The sequence below is a fragment of the Notolepis coatsorum genome (assembly GCF_963971535.1).
Source record: "Notolepis coatsorum genome assembly, chromosome: 15".
Lineage (NCBI taxonomy): Eukaryota > Metazoa > Chordata > Actinopteri > Aulopiformes > Paralepididae > Notolepis > Notolepis coatsorum.
The window spans coordinates 19,399,752-19,421,323 of NC_140179.1; the positions used below are offsets into that span (position 1 = coordinate 19,399,752).

A 21,572-nucleotide genomic window follows, 5' to 3' on the forward strand; every position below is an offset into this window, starting at 1 on the left:
CAACACACACAAGCCACCGGTCGTTTCAGACACAAACCCACACACAACGGACAAGATAGCAGTTATCATTCATAAGAGCACACCAAAGTTCCACCACATGAATCTCACCGTGACAAATCAGCAGAGCCACAGAGGCACTAGATCAGCCGTGCATCAGCAAAGTACGCTAGCCTAGCCACAAGCTAGCGGCAACATTCATTCATTCATTCATTCATTCATTCATTCACCACTAACACAGTGCACATTCAAATATTATCTGCAGGCTGCATTAGCAGCCAGCAGCCAACGTGATACATTACATCCAAGCTAGCGTGATAACGTTAGTAGTTATTAGCATCCAAGCTAGAAACTGCTAGGCTGCCTGCTTATGCTTACAGTACCTGCAATAATGTTGTCATCCTCCTGGACAGATAGACTTGTTAAATCATAATATCCACATGTGTGTTGTGCTGGTCCTCAGTAAATGTCCCGCTATTAAAGTGCTAAATGTTAGATACACTAATATAGAGGTTTCGAACGTGGCTGCTCTCAGTGCTCTGTTAATAAAATTTTCAATCAATCAATCCCGCGAGGGGAGAAACAGCCGTGTAGCTACAGAGCTGCAGTCGTAGGAGCCATACTCTGATTGGATTTGCAAGGCTGCCAATCATTCAACCTCTGTGTATTGGATGTCGAGGGCTGTCAATCATTAAATCCTCCATTCAATGGCAAGAGTTTAACTGCACAGACCGTGCTTAGATGAAGTTAATAGCCTATTTTGATTGGCTATTATTTATTATTTATTTAACATTGGGTCAGGCCACGTGAGCGGATCGGCGCGGCCGAGAAATCCGCTCTTCGCTCTTTAAAGCTTGGTCCGCTCCGCTAATCGCTCATGTTGACCCCGCCCCCAAGTCGCTCTCTGCTCCCTCACCGCTCACCTTGAATCGAGCGCTCCCCGCGCCAGATCGCTCGGCTTTTTTTTATTAATTTTTTGGAGCATGGTGTAAATTAGCTCAAACTACAACAGTCTACACCCCCTGGGCCCCTTAACAATTGTTTGTATTGAGCAGCATTGTAATTGTACCCATTCTGCAATGTTAAATAACGTTGTTTATCCATTCACTAGCTCTATTAAGCGATGATAGTTAGCCAAGCCACAATGCTATGGTCGCTGCCATTAACGTTAGCATGTAAGCTAACGACAACAACAATGGCGTCGATACTTTTCTAACAGGAGTGAGTGAAGGAGGAGGAGTGAAGCCTGAACAGGATATCACAGGTTCACCCTTCTCAATTCTCATTGGTTGAAAATGGCCTTCATGTTTGTACATCGCCATCTGTTGCTTTGGCATTGTACTACATGTATATTATTACATCAGTGTTAAACCACTGTGTGAGCGTCCCGGAGTGGATTGGAGCGGAGGAGAACTCTCGCTCCGGACGTCGCGCCGACCCATTTTAAAACCCACTCCTCGCTCACGTCAAAACCGCCCGCTCCGCTCCCCGCGCCGCTCACGCTCCGATCCGCTCACATGGCCTGCATTGGGTCAACCTGTGAAGTTATTCTGCACGAATATTACTGCAGTCATTACTGCAGTGCAGGCCTGCTCAGAGCTGTCAATTTTGGTCATTTTTGAAGAAAAAAATATTTACTGGCATATTTTTTTTTACAGAGGAAAACGTTTATAATAAAAGATAATAATAATAATAATAATAAAAAAAAATATATATATATATAATGTAAATTATAATAATTATGAATTATGAGTGAATTTATGTTTCACGTGTTGTCATAGAGAAACCTCCACTGGTCCACATTGCAGCCGACCAGTGGGAGGCATGGTCTAACAACGTTTGATACAGGGAGGGTAGAATTGGACAATACGAAATTGGGATGGGAGAAAAATAGAAAAATTTGAGAAAAGGTAGAAAAAAAAATATATATATATATATATATATCTGGGCCTTAACACATTGGTCGCCAAAATCGCTTTTCAGCGTCATTGCCCGCCATGCGTTGACCGCCAAGATCGCTGTACAGCGATTTTGAGATCAATATAAAATGTTTTCGCCATGGCATTCATAATTCATCCACCCAACCCCCGATGCCCTAGCGGGACCCTAGATGGGACTGCAACCGCTCAATACCGCCGCCTGGTGGATGGTCGGGCGAGTTACACTCTCGCAAAAACCGGAAGTGTCATCGGTGCATCGAGGAAATTCCTCCGGCAGTCACATCTCGCTACGGGGCTCCTGACAGACACTATAGTACATATGGATTGCTTTCTAAACGTAATAATCAATATGATTTTGGCGTTTATTGCGCCATACAAACCGGAAATGGACCTAGGCAATTGGCTTAGAATAATTGGGATCTTTCACCGCCAGTCTCATTGGCCCACGGTAAGAGAACAGTAACGTTATTTTCAGCCCGATTGTTTATTAATTTCACTGCAAACCATCTGATCAATATATCACCCATACTACATAAAGCCGTTACTGATGATCAAGGAATTATAAACGACCCCCCCCCCCCCCCCCTTTCCTCCACGCATGATGAAGCATAATGTATACCGATAATTTCTTTTTTTGATCCACTTTCTCCCATTTTCTATATTTTCTCCCATCCCAATTCCGTATCATCCAATTCAACCCTCCCCTGTCACGGACGCTGTTTCTTGCCTCCCACAAGCCGGCTGCAATGTGGACTAAGTCATACATAGCACAAGTCCCCTCCGGTACTTGAGGTAACAGCAGTCGCATCTTTTCACCTGCGCAGCTCGATCTCTCAGTGGCGAGGAGTAACGCGTGGGAGGCTCACGCTGCCCCCGACACTTCCTGATTCTACTGCGCAGGCGCACCAACCGACCTGTAGGAGTCGCTGTCCACAACGCCCGATCCCCACCCATCAGTTTCCCACCCCCTAATACGGCCAATGTGTATTAGTACGGACGACCAGCTAAACTGAAAGCAAATGTGGAGCGCTGGGCTCGAACTGACAAGCCCAGCGTCTCCAGCATTTCGTGGCGAGCGCCTTGCCCACTACGCCACGTAGCCGCCCAATGTATACCGATCATATACATTTGAATATAGCGTGTATGGGAAAGAAACGCCAATCGATAATATGTGTTTGGGCCTATAACTAGCCTTTTTGGAATTACAGCAAAAAAGCTTAAAAACATACTTATATTCTAGACGGTATTAACACAACAATGTATGAATGAAAAAGTAACGTTCCCACATCCTGAACGATAGATCATCTGATTTTATTTTATTACGGATCCCCATTAGCTGGTGCCATGGCAACCAGCTAGTCTTCCTGGGGTCCACACAAAAAAACAATTATTGCAAAACAGAATTATTAAAAGTCAGTACTCAACACACAATACACAATGAAACTAACAATTAAGATGGCTAAAATTACATGCAAGCAAAGAAACAGAAAACAATAATCGATGTTGAATGGGCCATAGTAATGTCAATATAGCAATACAATTTAAAAAGTTATAGCCCTGCAAAGAAGGTAAACATCTCCATAGTCTTTTAACGGTGGCAGAGACGGGTATAAGATGGGCACAACCCCCGGCGGTCAATGTGTTAACCTCTTAAACCCGAGCCCTATTTTCTGAAAATGTGCGTAAAAATACATACCTAGGTAAATTGCTCCACTTCTACAAGGTCCATTTGCATGTTCTTCTAGGGACATCTATGGATCTCAAGGAATGTATTCCCAGTGTCAGAAATATTGTGTGTTACTAGGCTTGAGTAAATTGTAATGAACCAAAGGAGAATATAATATATATATTTTTTTTTGATGGTGAATAACACCATGCTAAAATTGACCAGACATAAAAAATTGCCACTGAGCTCATTTCAGCACCTTCCTGGAATCACGTGTGCAAAAGATCTCAGCAAATGAATAAAGGGCAGATGATTAAACAGAAGGATTTGTAGACGCAGTACTGAATTCTGCCATTCGGACACATGCAATTTGAAATATGATTATAGAATATAGAATATCAGGCCTATAAATTACCTTATTATGGCCAAGTCACACATCTATGGATCGGGCCAAATCTCTCCTTTCCAATGAAGAGTTCAATCTGGATTTAACTTCTTAACAGGTGCCCCCAAAATTGGCAATTCTTTTACTTGAACTTGAGGACTGCATACTTTTTTGCAAACCAAAATACTATACTTTATACTTATAGCACATGCATGAGCCTGGTCTCTTTTGAAAGATAACATTCTGAAGTTTCGGATACAATAAAATAAATGGACTTTTAGTGCTAATGAAATAGAGTAACATACAGTAGGTCTGAACTTGAGTTGTAGAAAATCCTGTTACTCACGTTTTTCTGTAGTAAAATTGGTATGAGCTCTAAAACACCCTGGGTCGATAGCCTGAAGTCTTGTACAGTACAAGTTTCATAAAAATCCGTTCAGAAATTAGTGATTAGGAGCGATTTTGGTCAAATGTGGGGGGGGTGGGGGTATGCAGGTTTCCATTTTCTCAGACTCCAATGCATTCGGCGCATCTTTTACTTCCTGTTTTCGCTTGTGACTTTTCACCTAGATCCCTGATTCGCGCCTCCGTGGGGTATCATTGGAAAGCCACACTCATTGGTTACAATTCTGTCCAATAATTTTCGAGATCGCCAAATGATTGACTGAGGTAGAGCCTCGGGAGTTGGGAGTGGTATTCGAGAACCGCTGAACGGATTTTGTCGCCTGAAACGGCAATCAACAGACAACAAATAGGGCTTTAATTCGATCTATATATTGTATTAATATATATGCACACCCGAGCCGCTAGAGGTCGCCAAAGTGGCGCCGGTGGGCAAATCGTCCTCAAGAGGGCCAGGGGCCGGGCCGTTGCACGTTAACACATTGGGCGCCGGGCATTGTGCCCATCATTATACCCAGTCTGCCAGCGCTGTGAGCCTATGGAGATGTTTACCTTCTTTGCAGGGCTATAACTTTTTAAATATTATAGCTATATCTGCATTACTATGGCCCATTCAACATCGATTATCTATCGTTCAGGATGTGGGAACGTTATATTTTTTCATTCATACATTGTTGTGTTAATACCTTCTAGAATATAAGTATGTTTTTAAGCTTTTCTGCTGTAATTCCAAAAACGCTAGTTATAGGCCCTAACGCATATGATAGATTATCGATTGGCGTTTCTTTCCTATACACGCTATATAAAAAATTCAAATGTATATGATCGGTATACATTATGCTTCATCGTGCGTGAAGGAAAGGGGGGGGGGGGGGGGTCGTTTATAATTCCTTGATCGTCAGTAACGGCTTTATTTAGTATGGGTTGATATATTGATCAGACTGTGAAGAAAACCCCCATTGGTTTAAACAGATTGAATAGACAAAAAATAAAAAATTAAAGAAAAAAAGATTATAATTATTTTTAATTAAAAAGAAAAAATTCGAATGTCAACATTATGATCGAAGCATTCGGTACAGCCCTACCGCTCGCCACTTCCGGTTTTGCATGAGTGTAACTCGCCCGACCATCCACCAGGCGGCGGTATTGAGGCATTGCAATCTCAGACAGGGTGCCGCTGCAGTCCGGAGGGAGGCTGGATGAATTATGAATTCCATGGCGAAAAAATTAAATATTGATCCCAAAAACGAGTTACGCCGTTGTTGGCGTTCAACGCATGGCGGGCAATAACGACTTACGCCGTTTATGGTGCACAATGTGTTAAGAGGTTAATATCACCAGGCGTGATTCACAAACTGAATGAAATCTACTGTAAGTACAGTTACTTTTTTATAATGTAAATTTCAATGACATTTTTCATCAGATTGCAATGCCGTTTTTTGCTAGACGTTCACAGAAAGGTATAACTAACTGTGTTCTAATTCATGGCAATAATGTTCAGGTTTGTTCCACCCGTGAGATATGATCTCGAAAATAAAGGAAAGGAAAAAAATTACTTCAGATGATTGACGGGCTGGCGTGAACTGGGAAGTGTATTTTTTTTTCCATTCGAAAGCGCTGGGTCTCTTCACTCAAAAGACTACACTCAAGTTTAGGGATGCCCCCCGAAACCCAGTTCTAAATTAGAAAAACAGAGTATTGATAGATCCGACGTTATCGGTTCTGCTATCGGTAGGTACTCGAGAAATTATGGACCTTTTTTCCGAGGAATTTAAACGTTAAACGAACTAATCTTGTTTGCCGCTTTCTCTATCTCTCGTGTCTGACATCACTGTCTGTTCCCTACAGCAGTGTGTCTGTTCCCTACAGCAGTGTCTCTGTTCCCTACAGCACTGTGTGTGTTCCCTACAGCACGGAGGCCAGTGGTCCCAGATGCAGCTCTCCTGTGACCTCCGGCAGCGGTGACGCAGACAAACAAGCCCAACAGAACCACGAGCAGAGTGGTGAGTCTGGGTCGGTCAGGAAGATGTTCAGCCCTGAGTCTGGGTCGGTCAGGAAGAAGTTCAACCAGGAGGGCAGCTCTGAGTCTGGGTCGGTCAGGAAGAAGTTCAGCCAGGAGGGCAGCCCTGAGTCTGGGTCGGTCAGGAAGAAGTTCAGCCAGGAGGGCAGCCCTGAGTCTGGGTCGGTCAGGAAGAAGTTCAGCCAGGAGGGCAGCCCTGAGTCTGGGTCGGTCAGGAAGAAGTTCAGCCAGGAGGGCAGCCCTGAGTCTGGGTCGGTCAGGAAGAAGTTCAGCCAGGAGGGCAGCCCTGAGTCTGGGTCGGTCAGGAAGAAGTTCAGCCAGGAGGGCAGCCCTGAGTCTGGGTCGGTCAGGAAGATGTTCAGCCAGGAGGGCAGCCCTGAGTCTGGGTCGGTCAGGAAGAAGTTCAGCAAGGAGGGCAGCCCTGAGTCTGGGTCGGTCAGGAAGAAGTTCAGCCAGGAGGGCAGCCCTGAGTCTGGGTCGGTCAGGAAGAGGTTCAGCCCTGGGAGACATGGAGATATTCTAATCTAGTGAGACCCAGAGAGTTTCACCCAATCGCTGATTTTTAACCTGTATTTAATCAGGAAAAGTCAAATTTGAGATTAGAAATCTCTTTTACAAGAGCATCCTGGTCAAGACAGGCAGCAGCACAATGAACAGCAGACATAAAAACACAACGATTTACAATAACATTTAAAAAACTGACAAAATATCTCAAATATTCAACATCAGGGTTCAAGCCAGAGCAATATATATCAGTCAAAACATGCAGCCAGATGAGTCTGCCTCCAAGTCATTAAGAATAACTTTAAATGCATCCAATGAGACCAGCTGCTGAAGATTCATGTACTTCTGCAACTGATTCCAAGCAGAGAGAGCAGCAAACTTAAACACAATTCAGTCCTGGACTTTAGGGACAGGTGGTAGTAGGAATAAGGGAGCGAAGACAATAACTTCCCATACTTTTCTGAAGGATGTAGATCCGCATGTAAGAATGAAGCAAACCAACATTAGGCGTATAAGTAAAGATATGCCAGTGGTCTAAATGTGTAATAACCCTCAGTGCAGTGTCCAGCGCATGTAGTAATATCCCTCAGTGTCCAGCGCATGTAGTAATATCCCTCAGTGTCCAGCGCATGTAGTAATATCCCTCAGTGTCCAGCGCAGACAGTGTAAAGTGACTTGTGTCTTTCCACCCCTCCAGCAGTGAGCGTCTCCTCTGGGGCAGCGTGGCCCGTGGGGGAGGCCAGGAAGGCCTCAGACGGAAGCTCCTCCGGCAGTGCGTGGCCCGTGGGGGAGGGCAGGAAGGCTCCCGCGGCAGGCTCGGACGACAGCTCCTCCGGTGCAGCGTGGGGCGATAGCAGGAAGGGTCCCCTGGTGGCCTCAGACGGAAGCTCCTCCGGCAGTGCGTGGCCCGTGGGGGAGGGCAGGAAGGCTCCCCTGGTGGCCTCAGACAGCAGCTCCTCTGGGGGGTCGGACAGCGAGGAGGAGGACAAGACGGCTGCTGCAGCCGCCGCAGCAGCAGCAGCAGCCTCCGACACGGCGAACGCTGATGCCAAGAAAACTGACCTCAAAAGGTTCGACAACTGACGCCTTTAGCTTTAACCACTTACATTTTTTGTGATATTGTTATCAACTTTGGACATGTTCTAGGTATGGCCCCAGCAGTGTGTTCAGCTAATAACTATATAGTAGATAGATCTGCAGGAATAATTCAGACAAAAATGAAGAAACCTTGATTTCAGTGTGTTCAAACCTCTGTAACTATATATTGGCGGCTGGGTGGCGCAGCGAACTAAGCGCTCGTCACCAACGCAAGATACACTGGTATCGAATCAGGCTGTCAGCGTTGCCTCCAGGTTGGCCGGCCGTCATACTGGCTCAATTGGCAGAGTCAGCGGGAGGGAAGCCGGTGGGTGGTAAACAGCTACCCCTACAGGTCGGTCAGGGCGCCTGCACAGCGAGGGAGGGAAATGGTGAGGGTAGTGTGAGCCTCCCACACGTTACACCTCGCCAATGAGAGTCCGCGCTGGCAGGTGAAAAGAAGTGGCTGGCTGACTGCATGTATCGGAGGGGACATGTGATAGTATCTATCAACCCTCCCTAGACCGACCAGTGGGGGGCACATGCGAGCAACAACCTGGAAGGGGAGGGGGGAATTGGCATGACTAAATTGGGATGGGAGAAAAACACAGAAAAACAGGAGAAGAAAAAGCAAAAAAAAAAAAAACGAACTATATGACAATAGCACTCGGGAGTGTTTCCTTTCAAAATAGGCCAGACTTGTGCATTTGCTACAAATAGTCCTGCATCCAAAAGACATAATTACCAGACTGACTGGACAGAGGGCTTAAATTACCGGATTCACTCAAGACTTGTTTTCTAAGTAAAGCTTCTCAACCCTGGGTCCTTCTGAAGAACAGCTTGAAGAGTTGAAGTTGAACCAATCATTTGATTAAATAGGTTGTTGAAGCTGTTGGAATTATGTTCTCAAGAAAAAACATGGATAATGTCAAAGAGTAGAAAGTTAGTTAGTTTTTGTGTCGACTTATTTCACTACAGTGTTGCCTCGAATATGAACAGATAAATGACAGAAGTGTTGAGGTGAAGTAGGTCAGAGAGACGGGCGATTCCAGGAACTAGAGACGTGTTGTTTTTTTACCAACTTTTTTTTCTCCTTTTTCTGTGATTTTTCTCTCATCCCAATTTCCTCTCGTGCCAATTCTCCCTCCCCTGTCCTGCTCGTTGCTCGCATGTGCCCCCCACTGGCCGGTCGTAGGGAGGATAGAAGCCCATCACATGTCCCTTCCGATACATGTGGAGGCAGCCAGTCACTTCTTTTCACCTGCCAGCGCGGACTCTCATTGGCGAGGTGTAACGTGTGGGAGGCTCACACTGCCCCCGCCGTTTCCTGTCTTTGCTGTGCAGGCGCCCTGACCGACCTGTAGGAGTCGCTGTTTACAACGACCAGATTACCACCCATTGACTCCCCTCCCGCTGACTCTGCCAATTGAGTCAGTATGACGGCCGGCCCAAGCCGGAGGCAACGCTGACAGTCGGATTCGATACCTGTGTCTCTTGCGTTGGTGACGAGCGCAATGTCCGCTGCGCCGCCCTGGAACTAGAGACTTGTTCAGGAACTAGAGACTTGTTCAGGAACTAGAGACTTGTTCAGGAACTAGGGACTTGTTCAGGAGCTAGAGACTTGTTCAGGAACTAGAGACTTGTTCAGGAACTAGAGACTTGTTCAGGAACTAGAGACTTGTTCAGGAACTAGAGACTTGTTCAGGAACTAGACTTGTTCAGGAACTAGAGACTTGTTCAGGAACTAGAGACTTGTTCAGGAGCTAGAGACTTGTTCAGGAGCTAGAGACTTGTTCAGGAACTAGAGACTTGTTCAGGAACTAGAGACCTGTTCAGGAACTAGAGACTTGTTCAGGAACTAGAGACTTGTTCAGGAACCAGAGACTTGTTCAGGAACTAGAGACTTGTTCAGGAACTAGGGACTTGTTCAGGAACTAGAGACTTGTTCAGGAACTAGAGACTTGTTCAGGAACTAGAGACTTGTTCAGGAACTAGAGACTTGTTCAGTAACTAGAGACTTGTTCAGGAACTAGACTTGTTCAGGAACTAGAGACTTGTTCAGGAACTAGAGACTTGTTCAGTAACTAGAGACTTGTTCAGGAACTAGAGACTTGTTCAGGAAACTAGAGACTTGTTCAGGAACTAGAGACTTGTTCAGGAAACTAGAGACTTGTTCAGGAACTAGAGACTTGTTCAGGAACTAGGGACTTGTTCAGGAACTAGAGACTTGTTCAGGAACTAGACTTGTTCAGGAACTAGAGACTTGTTCAGGAACTAGACTTGTTCAGGAACTAGAGACTTGTTCAGGAACTAGGGACTTGTTCAGGAACTAGGGACTTGTTCAGGAACTAGAGACTTGTTCAGGAACTAGAGACTTGTTCTGGAACTAGAGACTTGTTCAGGAACTAGAGACTTGTTCAGGAACTAGAGACTTGTTCAGGAACTAGAGACTTGTTCAGGAACTAGAGACTTGTTCAGGAACTAGAGACCTGTTCAGGAACTAGAGACTTGTTCAGGAACTAGGGACTTGTTCAGGAACTAGAGACTTGTTCAGGAACTAGAGACTTGTTCAGGAACTAGAGACTTGTTCAGGAACTAGGGACTTGTTCAGGAACTAGAGACTTGTTCAGGAACTAGAGACTTGTTCAGGAACTAGAGACCTGTTCAGGAACTAGAGACCTGTTCAGGAACTAGGGACTTGTTCAGGAACTAGAGACTTGTTCAGGAACTAGAGACTTGTTCAGGAACTAGAGACTTGTTCAGGAACTAGGGACTTGTTCAGGAACTAGAGACTTGTTCAGGAACTAGAGACTTGTTCAGGAACTAGAGACTTGTTCAGGAACTAGAGACTTGTTCAGGAACTAGAGACTTGTTCAGGAACTAGAGACTTGTTCAGGAACTAGGGACTTGTTCAGGAACTAGAGACTTGTTCAGGAACTAGAGACTTGTTCAGGAACTAGAGACTTGTTCAGGAACTAGAGACTTGTTCAGGAACTAGAGACTTGTTCAGGAACTAGAGACTTGTTCAGGAACTAGAGACTTGTTCAGGAACTAGAGACTTGTTCAGGAACTAGAGACTTGTTCAGGAGCTAGAGACTTGTTCAGGAACTAGAGACTTGTTCAGGAACTAGAGACCTGTTCAGGAACTAGACTTGTCCAGGAACTAGAGACTTGTTCAGGAACTAGAGACTTGTTCAGGAGCTAGAGACTTGTTCAGGAACTAGAGACTTGTTCAGGAACTAGAGACTTGTTCAGGAACTAGGGACTTGTTCAGGAGCTAGAGACTTGTTCAGGAACTAGACTTGTTCAGGAACTAGACTTGTTCAGGAACTAGAGACTTGTTCAGGAACTAGAGACTTGTTCAGGAACTAGAGACTTGTTCAGGAACTAGAGACTTGTTCAGGAACTAGAGACTTGTTCAGGAACTAGACTTGTTCAGGAACTAGAGACTTGTTCAGGAACTAGAGACCTGTTCAGGAACTAGAGACTTGTTCAGGAACTAGAGACTTGTTCAGGAACTAGAGACTTGTTCAGGAGCTAGAGACCTGTTCAGGAACTAGAGACTTGTTCAGGAACTAGAGACTTGTTCAGGAACTAGAGACTTGTTCAGGAACTAGAGACTTGTTCAGGAACTAGAGACTTGTTCAGGAACTAGAGACTTGTTCAGGAACTAGAGACTTGTTCAGGAGCTAGAGACTTGTTCAGGAACTAGAGACTTGTTCAATAACTAGAGACTTGTTCAGGAGCTAGAGACTTGTTCAGGAACTAGAGACTTGTTCAGGAACTAGAGACTTGTTCAGGAACTAGAGACTTGTTCAGGAACTAGAGACTTGTTCAGGAACTAGAGACTTGTTCAGGAACTAGGGACCTGTTCAGGAACTAGAGACTTGTTCAGGAACTAGAGACTTGTTCAGGAACTAGAGACTTGTTCAGGAACTAGAGACTTGTTCAGGAACTAGAGACTTGTTCAGGAACTAGACTTGTTCAGGAACTAGACTTGTTCAGGAACTAGAGACTTGTTCAGGAACTAGAGACTTGTTCAGGAACTAGAGACTTGTTCAGGAACTAGGGACCTGTTCAGGAACTAGAGACTTGTTCAGGAACTAGAGACTTGTTCAGGAACTAGACTTGTTCAGGAACTAGACTTGTTCAGGAACCAGAGACTTGTTCAGGAACTAGAGACCTGTTCAGGAACTAGAGACTTGTTCAGGAACTAGAGACTTGTTCAGGAACTAGAGAGTCTCAGGAACTAGAGACTTGTTCAGGAACTAGAGACTTGTTCAGGAACTAGAGACTTGTTCAGGAACTAGAGACTTGTTCAGGAACTAGAGACTTGTTCAGGAACTAGAGACTTGTTCAGGAACTAGACTTGTTCAGGAACTAGACTTGTTCAGGAACTAGAGACTTGTTCAGGAGCTAGAGACTTGTTCAGGAGCTAGAGACTTGTTCAGGAACTAGAGACTTGTTCAGGAACTAGACTTGTTCAGGAACTAGAGACTTGTTCAGGAACTAGAGACTTGTTCAGGAACTAGAGACTTGTTCAGGAACTAGAGACTTGTTCAGGAGCTAGAGACTTGTTCAGGAACTAGAGACTTGTTCAGGAACTAGAGACTTGTTCAGGAACTAGAGACTTGTTCAGGAACTAGAGACTTGTTCAGGAACTAGACTTGTTCAGGAGCTAGAGACTTGTTCAGGAACTAGAGACCTGTTCAGGAACTAGAGACTTGTTCAGGAACTAGAGACTTGTTCAGGAACTAGAGACTTGTTCAGGAACTAGAGACTTGTTCAGGAACTAGAGACGTTCAGGAACTAGACTTGTTCAGGAACTAGAGACTTGTTCAGGAGCTAGAGACTTGTTCAGGAACTAGGGACTTGTTCAGGAACTAGAGACTTGTTCAGGAACTAGAGACTTGTTCAGGAACTAGAGACTTGTTCAGGAACTAGAGACTTGTTCAGGAACTAGACTTGTTCAGGAACTAGACTTGTTCAGGAACTAGAGACTTGTTCAGGAACTAGACTTGTTCAGGAATTAGACTTGTTCAGGAATTAGACTTGTTCAGGAACTAGAGACTTGTTCAGGAACTAGACTTGTTCAGGAACTAGACTTGTTCAGGAACTAGAGACTTGTTCAGGAACTAGAGACTTGTTCAGGAACTAGAGACTTGTTCAGGAACTAGGGACTTGTTCAGGAACTAGGGACCTGTTCAGGAACTCCGTGGCACTGTGGGGACCAGGGTCTAAACAGAAGTTCCGGGAGATTATTTTACCCCCAAAAATACCTTTTTGTTTTATTAATTGCAGCTCAAGTATTTAAAGGGGCTATGTACTATAAATGTCATTTTTCAGTCTCTAGCATTGTATTATAGTAATAGGAGTTCGTATCAATGTGTTTTAGTGTCTAAATACCATATTGGCGGATTGCTCAGATTCAGCCCAGCCCCTTTCCTCCTCCAGTAAATCAGGCCATTTTGATTTGAAGGCCTGAGTCACGTCATTCGGGCTCTGGGTAGCGCACAGTGATGCGATTGGCTCTGTGGTTGGAGCTAATGCCCGCCCCCATTCTACCTAGAATAGAGAGGTACCTCTACCTTCCTACATACCGGAGAACAGGAGTGCAGTCACTTGCCTATCCACCCGGGAGCGATGGCTAGCTAGTTAGCACCAGCCGGGAGCGATGGCTAGCTAGTTAGCACCAGCCGGGAGCGATGGCTAGCTAGTTAGCACCAGCCGGGAGCGATGGCTAGCTAGTTAGCACCAGCCGGGAGCGATGGCTAGCTAGTTAGCACCAGCCGGGAGCGATGGCTAGCTAGTTAGCACTAGGGGTGGGACGATACATCGATCCAGATCGATATATCGATCTATTATCAATAATCAAATAGGATCGATGCAACGTAAAAAGATCGATTCATATTGCGATACTCTTATTTTGAAAATCCCCTCGTGAGCATTTCCGCCCGGCCGGAACAACAAGCTCAGCGCAGCTCCGTGTGTAGACGTTAGATAGTATTGCTTCAGAGTCCGCCTATTTTGCCCGAAATAAGTGCCTGTTGTTTTTTCCCCACAAGGGGTTAAATGCATCTAACATGCTTTCCATCCTCTCCATTCCTTTATGCCCAATATGTCGCGTTAAATACCGAAATGAACGTTGCGTTAGCGTGAGCTAACTATGCTAAGCACTGCAGCTAACCATGAGAGGAGAGGAGAGAGGAGAGGGGACTTGGGAAAGAGCAAGGGTGGGGGCACTGGGCAGTCTACCTTTCTGTGGGGGACTGGGTTGCGTGAGGGGCATTCTGTGTGTGTGTGTGTGTGTGTTACTGAGGATGGACAGATAATGTTGCTATTTAAACATGAATACATAATATATGTATTCATGATCATCATGCAACATAAAACAATTGTAGGAAGTTTGGGAGAGGAAAGGGTTTTAGCTTGCGTGTTGTGAGTTCCAAAACATTTTACTTAAAGTTTAAAGCTCAATATATAAAAAGTTAACAGGAGGTCTATTTGTATTAAAAACAATAGTTTTTCATTTAAATGTCTGGAAGAGCTCAAAAATAAAAACATCAATTGATATTTCCGTAGCCTTTTTTTAGTTGATCTAAATGTGACTGATTGTGTTAAATGGGCACATAATATCGCCTCATATCGATCGCAGGCACCTGAATCGAATCGAATCGTATCGTATCGTGGCAGACTTTGTGATATCGGCAAATATCGTATCGTTGTCCAAAGAATCGATATCGTATAGTATCGTGATGAAACTGGTGATTCCCACCCCTAGTTAGCACCAGCCGGGAGCGATGGCTAGCTCCCGGCTGGTGCTAACTAGCTAGCCATCGCTCCCGGCTGGTGCATCGCTCCCGGCTGGTGCTAACTAGCTAGCCATCGCTCCCGGCTGGTGCTAACTAGCTAGCCATCGCTCCCGGGTGGTGCATCGCTCCCGGCTGGTGCTAACTAGCTAGCCATCGCTCCCGGCTGGTGCTAACTAGCTAGCCATCGCTCCCGGCTGGTGCTAACTAGCTAGCCATCGCTCCCGGCGGTACCCGGCTGGTAGAAGTGGAGCTATGTAGCCAACAGGCTAAATGGTCCCGACGCTGAACTGCCGGTCTGTCTGTCGAAGACCGAGGGAACCGCACCAGGCTTCAGCTGATTAGTGGTCACTTGCCTAACGTTATAGCAAACTATTGAAGCAAGCTACTGAAGCTAGTCATTACAATACAGTACTGCTCAATACCAACACAACTGCTATAGGATGCTAGGATGGAGACCAGGAAAATACTTTCGTCTTGTTTACATCAGGGTCCCCCATTTTCAATTCATTATTACAATTGACATACAGTGGATGCATGTTCCCAAATAACTTTTCTTTATAATTGCGGGGGGACATTAGGTCAAATGTGCAGTACTACCAAAGGTCTGGTCGCATGTACAGAACTGTTGCATATAACGGTATGCTGCTCTTTATAAAGTAACGTTATAGCAAACTATTGAAGCAAGCTAGTCATAATTAAAAACTGCTCAATACAAACACAACTAGTCAGAGGTAAACAAGGTAACGTTACTTATAGCAAGCTATCGAAGCAAGCTGGTCAGAAGTAAGTACTAACGTTACTCGCTCTTTTCGGCAAGCCATTATACTAACGTTACAACATAAACTTACCACTCGGAAACGATTTGCAAGCCTCGCTGTTGCAACTCAACTGGAGACGTCACCAGACTGACCTGATCTTCTAGAGACGTCACCAGACTGACCTGATCTTCTAGAGACGTCACCAGACTGACTGACCTGATCTTCTAGAGACGCCACCAGACTGACTGACCTGATCTTCTAGACGTCACCAGACTGACTGACCTGATCTTCTAGAGACGTCACCAGACTGACTGACCTGATCTTCTAGAGACGCCACCAGACTGACTGACCTGATCTTCTAGAGACGTGTCAGACTGACTGACCTGATATTCTAGAGACGTCACCAGACTGACCTGATCTTCTAGAGACGTCACCAGACTGACTGACCTGATCTTCTAGAGACGTCACCAGACTGACTGGTAAAAAAAAAGCGTCATTATTATTTTTTATTTCCTGAAGGATTTCTCTCCTCTTTTCGAGCGGTTGGACCAGAGTGGTAGGGATGTTACGTCGTTGCCCCTTAAAGCGGAAGCACAGGTTTAACTTTTAACGAAATGATGCCTCAACAATAAATACCTTTTTTTTTTTAAAGAAAAAAGAAAAAATGATTTTTTCCTCCTCAAGCTTAAAAAAAGAAAAAGCACTTATGCAGATTTACTGTACATTATAGCACAATGTTAAGTGTTCTACCCTCATCTCTTCTGGTCATCTGGTCTGTTTTCTCATTCAGAACAAGTTTTTATTTTTACCAAACTATTTTTTTCTTTTTTTTCTTGGTTGCTGATGAAACATCTTACTCTTTAGTCACCAGGTTTTCTGAATGTTTTTAAAGAAACAAGTCTTCAGGAGAGTTCAGAGCTCTATAGTAGAGTCCATCAAGGAGAAGGGGCGGGGACAGAGCTCTATAGTAGAGATCAAGGAGAAGGGGAGGGGCCAGAGCTCTATAGTAGAGTCCATCAAGGAGAAGGGGCGGGGACAGAGCTCTATAGTAGAGATCAAGGAGAAGGGGCGGGGCCAGAGCTCTATAGTAGAGTCCGCCTATTTTGCCCGAAATAAGTGCCTGTTGTTTTTTCCCCACAAGGGGTTAAATGCATCTAACATGCTTTCCATCCTCTCCATTCCTTTATGCCCAATATGTCGCGTTAAATACCGAAATGAACGTTGCGTTAGCGTGAGCTAACTATGCTAAGCACTGCAGCTAACCATGAGAGGAGAGGAGAGAGGAGAGGGGACTTGGGAAAGAGCAAGGGTGGGGGCACTGGGCAGTCTACCTTTCTGTGGGGGACTGGGTTGCGTGAGGGGCATTCTGTGTGTGTGTGTGTGTGTGTTACTGAGGATGGACAGATAATGTTGCTATTTAAACATGAATACATAATATATGTATTCATGATCATCATGCAACATAAAACAATTGTAGGAAGTTTGGGAGAGGAAAGGGTTTTAGCTTGCGTGTTGTGAGTTCCAAAACATTTTACTTAAAGTTTAAAGCTCAATATATAAAAAGTTAACAGGAGGTCTATTTGTATTAAAAACAATAGTTTTTCATTTAAATGTCTGGAAGAGCTCAAAAATAAAAACATCAATTGATATTTCCGTAGCCTTTTTTTAGTTGATCTAAATGTGACTGATTGTGTTAAATGGGCACATAATATCGCCTCATATCGATCGCAGGCACCTGAATCGAATCGAATCGTATCGTATCGTGGCAGACTTTGTGATATCGGCAAATATCGTATCGTTGTCCAAAGAATCGATATCGTATAGTATCGTGATGAAACTGGTGATTCCCACCCCTAGTTAGCACCAGCCGGGAGCGATGGCTAGCTCCCGGCTGGTGCTAACTAGCTAGCCATCGCTCCCGGCTGGTGCATCGCTCCCGGCTGGTGCTAACTAGCTAGCCATCGCTCCCGGCTGGTGCTAACTAGCTAGCCATCGCTCCCGGGTGGTGCATCGCTCCCGGCTGGTGCTAACTAGCTAGCCATCGCTCCCGGCTGGTGCTAACTAGCTAGCCATCGCTCCCGGCTGGTGCTAACTAGCTAGCCATCGCTCCCGGCGGTACCCGGCTGGTAGAAGTGGAGCTATGTAGCCAACAGGCTAAATGGTCCCGACGCTGAACTGCCGGTCTGTCTGTCGAAGACCGAGGGAACCGCACCAGGCTTCAGCTGATTAGTGGTCACTTGCCTAACGTTATAGCAAACTATTGAAGCAAGCTACTGAAGCTAGTCATTACAATACAGTACTGCTCAATACCAACACAACTGCTATAGGATGCTAGGATGGAGACCAGGAAAATACTTTCGTCTTGTTTACATCAGGGTCCCCCATTTTCAATTCATTATTACAATTGACATACAGTGGATGCATGTTCCCAAATAACTTTTCTTTATAATTGCGGGGGGACATTAGGTCAAATGTGCAGTACTACCAAAGGTCTGGTCGCATGTACAGAACTGTTGCATATAACGGTATGCTGCTCTTTATAAAGTAACGTTATAGCAAACTATTGAAGCAAGCTAGTCATAATTAAAAACTGCTCAATACAAACACAACTAGTCAGAGGTAAACAAGGTAACGTTACTTATAGCAAGCTATCGAAGCAAGCTGGTCAGAAGTAAGTACTAACGTTACTCGCTCTTTTCGGCAAGCCATTATACTAACGTTACAACATAAACTTACCACTCGGAAACGATTTGCAAGCCTCGCTGTTGCAACTCAACTGGAGACGTCACCAGACTGACCTGATCTTCTAGAGACGTCACCAGACTGACCTGATCTTCTAGAGACGTCACCAGACTGACTGACCTGATCTTCTAGAGACGCCACCAGACTGACTGACCTGATCTTCTAGACGTCACCAGACTGACTGACCTGATCTTCTAGAGACGTCACCAGACTGACTGACCTGATCTTCTAGAGACGCCACCAGACTGACTGACCTGATCTTCTAGAGACGTGTCAGACTGACTGACCTGATATTCTAGAGACGTCACCAGACTGACCTGATCTTCTAGAGACGTCACCAGACTGACTGACCTGATCTTCTAGAGACGTCACCAGACTGACTGACCTGATCTTCTTGGATCTTCTCACCTGATCTTCTTGGATCTTCTCACCGCGATGCAACAGAGAACAATGAGCTGAAGGAACTTCTACACAATTCAGTTCCTGGTAGTTTCGGTGCAAAACGTCGATTGTGGTACTTCCTGGTCTGTTCCTTGCCCTTGTGACTAACTTGTGTCTTGTGTGTGTGTTGCAGCGAGGAGATCCCGGTGTCTCTTGAAAAACTCTCTCTGGCAGACGTTCCTCCAAAGGCCTCAGAGCAGCAGCCTTCTCCTCTACCAGCCACGCAGCCCGACAGGAAGTAGGTTCCTCTGGGGGGGGGGGGGGGGTCCTATACCATAATAATAATTAATATTATTAGTGTTTAGTATCCTAGACAAAGTATCCTTGTGACGTATTGCTTATTGTGGCTGCTCTCTCTCTCTCTGTCTCTCTCTTTCTTTCTCTCTCTCTCCCCCTCCCCACCAGAGAGGACACACTGCAGCCCCCCGAGGTGTCGGTGAACGGGCCCGTGTGAAGGCAGCAGGAAGCAGAGGGCAGCCTTGACGGGTGCCACAGACTGTTTGCCACTTCCAGAGTGAATCCCCTAATAACCTCACTGCAACCCACGGTGTTTTTACTCAATCACTCTGCCATGTTATTGGACCTGGACACTGCCAATCAACACCAATAATGAGGCGGCGGGACATGTAAAAAAAACCAACCAACAGACAGACAGACAGGACAGAGTGTAGAGGAATTATCTTCAAAGCCTTTTCTGATGTTGCACATAATTAACGTGCGGTTTTAATGTAGCAGTGATCTTTAAATGAAATGACAGAATCCGAGGAGTATAAAAGCGTCATTATTATTTTTTATTTCCTGAAGGATTTCTCTCCTCTTTTCGAGCGGTTGGACCAGAGTGGTAGGGATGTTACGTCGTTGCCCCTTAAAGCGGAAGCACAGGTTTAACTTTTAACGAAATGATGCCTCAACAATAAATACCTTTTTTTTTTTAAAGAAAAAAGAAAAAATGATTTTTTCCTCCTCAAGCTTAAAAAAAGAAAAAGCACTTATGCAGATTTACTGTACATTATAGCACAATGTTAAGTGTTCTACCCTCATCTCTTCTGGTCATCTGGTCTGTTTTCTCATTCAGAACAAGTTTTTATTTTTACCAAACTATTTTTTTCTTTTTTTTCTTGGTTGCTGATGAAACATCTTACTCTTTAGTCACCAGGTTTTCTGAATGTTTTTAAAGAAACAAGTCTTCAGGAGAGTTCAGAGCTCTATAGTAGAGTCCATCAAGGAGAAGGGGCGGGGACAGAGCTCTATAGTAGAGATCAAGGAGAAGGGGAGGGGCCAGAGCTCTATAGTAGAGTCCATCAAGGAGAAGGGGCGGGGACAGAGCTCTATAGTAGAGATCAAGGAGAAGGGGCGGGGCCAGAGCTCTATAGTAGAGTCCATCAAGGAGAAGGGGCGGGGACAGAGCTCTATAGTAGAGTCCATCAAGGAGAAGGGGCGGTGACAGAGCTATATAGTAGAGTCCATCAAGGAGAAGGGGCGGGGCCAAAGCTCTATAGTAGAGATCAAGGAGAAGGGGCGGGGCCAGAGCTCTATAGTAGAGATCAATGAGAAGGGGCGGGGCCAGAGCTCTATAGTAGAGTCCATCAAGGAGAAGGGGCGGGGCCAGAGCTCTATAGTAGAGTCCATCAAGGAGAAGGGGCGGGGACAGAGCTCTATAGTAGAGATCAAGGAGAAGGGGCGGGGCCAGAGCTCTATAGTAGAGATCAAGGAGAAGGGGCGGGGCCAGAGCTCTATAGTATTACTGTCTTCTGCTCATGTGCAATAATGTCAATAATCTTATTTTTTTTCTTTTCTTCAAAAATAAATCTATTTAGTGTTGTTGGGATAAAGGACAAGACTCATTCGGTTAAAGTTACAGAAAATTTGGATATAATCTCAAGTCTCATTTTATTTTTATTTTTTTTGATTTAGTGTTTTCTGTTATTGCATGTATAGCCGGTTCTCTGTTGACCTTAGCTAGTGAGCTGAGACCTTCTGATTGTATTGACTTTTAAGTTCTAATGCTATCCCCCCTTAAAAATCAACCAAACATTATCTACCTATATTCACTTATTATCTACATTTAAAGTAATTTTACAAGCAATCGTTGAGATTACTGTGTCTGTTCCCTTTACTTTTTCCACTGAGCACTTAAACTCACAGGCCAGAGTTGCTGTTGCATCCGTTACCAAACGATGCCATCTTTTATTATTTAGTTTTAGAGAGAGAGAGAGAGCGAGAGAGAGAGGTCAGTGGGTTCTGTGAAGTTCCAGACCTCCCCGGTCGTACGTACTTAAAAATCAGTTGACAGCTATCCACTTCTATGATCATTGTTGAAAAAGATTTGAAATTAAAAGTGTCTGGTTGACCACATTAACGCCAAAGGCCTCGTATCCGTATTTACCGAACGCTTCCTCCCAGGCGCCGTCGCTAGGTTACCGGACACCGGTCAGAGTTCACCTGAGTGTGAGCGAGCGCACAGTGTTAATACGTCACCTGGAGATGCATGTCTTCAGTCATTAATCAAAGGGGTTTGACGTTGGCTGTGTTTTAAAATACATTTTAAAGACGTATTGTTTAACCGTTGGTTAAATGAAGGTTATGGACGAAGGGCAGAAGTGCATTCGACGGAGCATCTACAGAAGACGCCGAGAGATGCCTGGTAAACTGTTTAACCTTTACTGTTACCCTAACCCTAGAGTCCAGCTCACACAGAACACACGTAGAAAGAACTGTAGGTCCAGATGACCTGCTCACTGGCCAACAAGAATGGTTGTGACATGTGTGACTGAAGCAGGACGTTGCTGAAAAGGAGCCAAGTGTCCTCAGTCAGTAGTATCATGAAG

At 45.0% G+C, this 21,572-nt stretch overlaps 1 protein-coding gene across 6 annotated transcripts in view; it reads left to right on the forward strand.

The window, feature by feature from the left end:
- Positions 1-19,996, forward strand: part of ppp6r2a (protein phosphatase 6, regulatory subunit 2a) — an 87,426-nt gene extending 67,430 nt beyond the window's left edge. For 4 of the 6 annotated variants that reach the window (XM_084330807.1, XM_084330809.1, XM_084330810.1 and 1 more), the window contains exons 21-24: positions 6,281-6,393; positions 7,612-7,984; positions 18,878-18,982; positions 19,150-19,996. In XM_084330807.1, coding sequence (XP_084186933.1) covers positions 6,281-6,393; positions 7,612-7,984; positions 18,878-18,982; positions 19,150-19,198 — 640 coding nt within the window. In that variant the 3' untranslated portion in view covers positions 19,199-19,996. The remainder of the gene's footprint in view (positions 1-6,280; positions 6,394-7,611; positions 7,985-18,877; positions 18,983-19,149) is intronic. The other 2 variants (XM_084330811.1, XM_084330812.1) reach the window with 1 other exon arrangement.
- Positions 19,997-21,572: the final 1,576 nt, after the last annotated feature.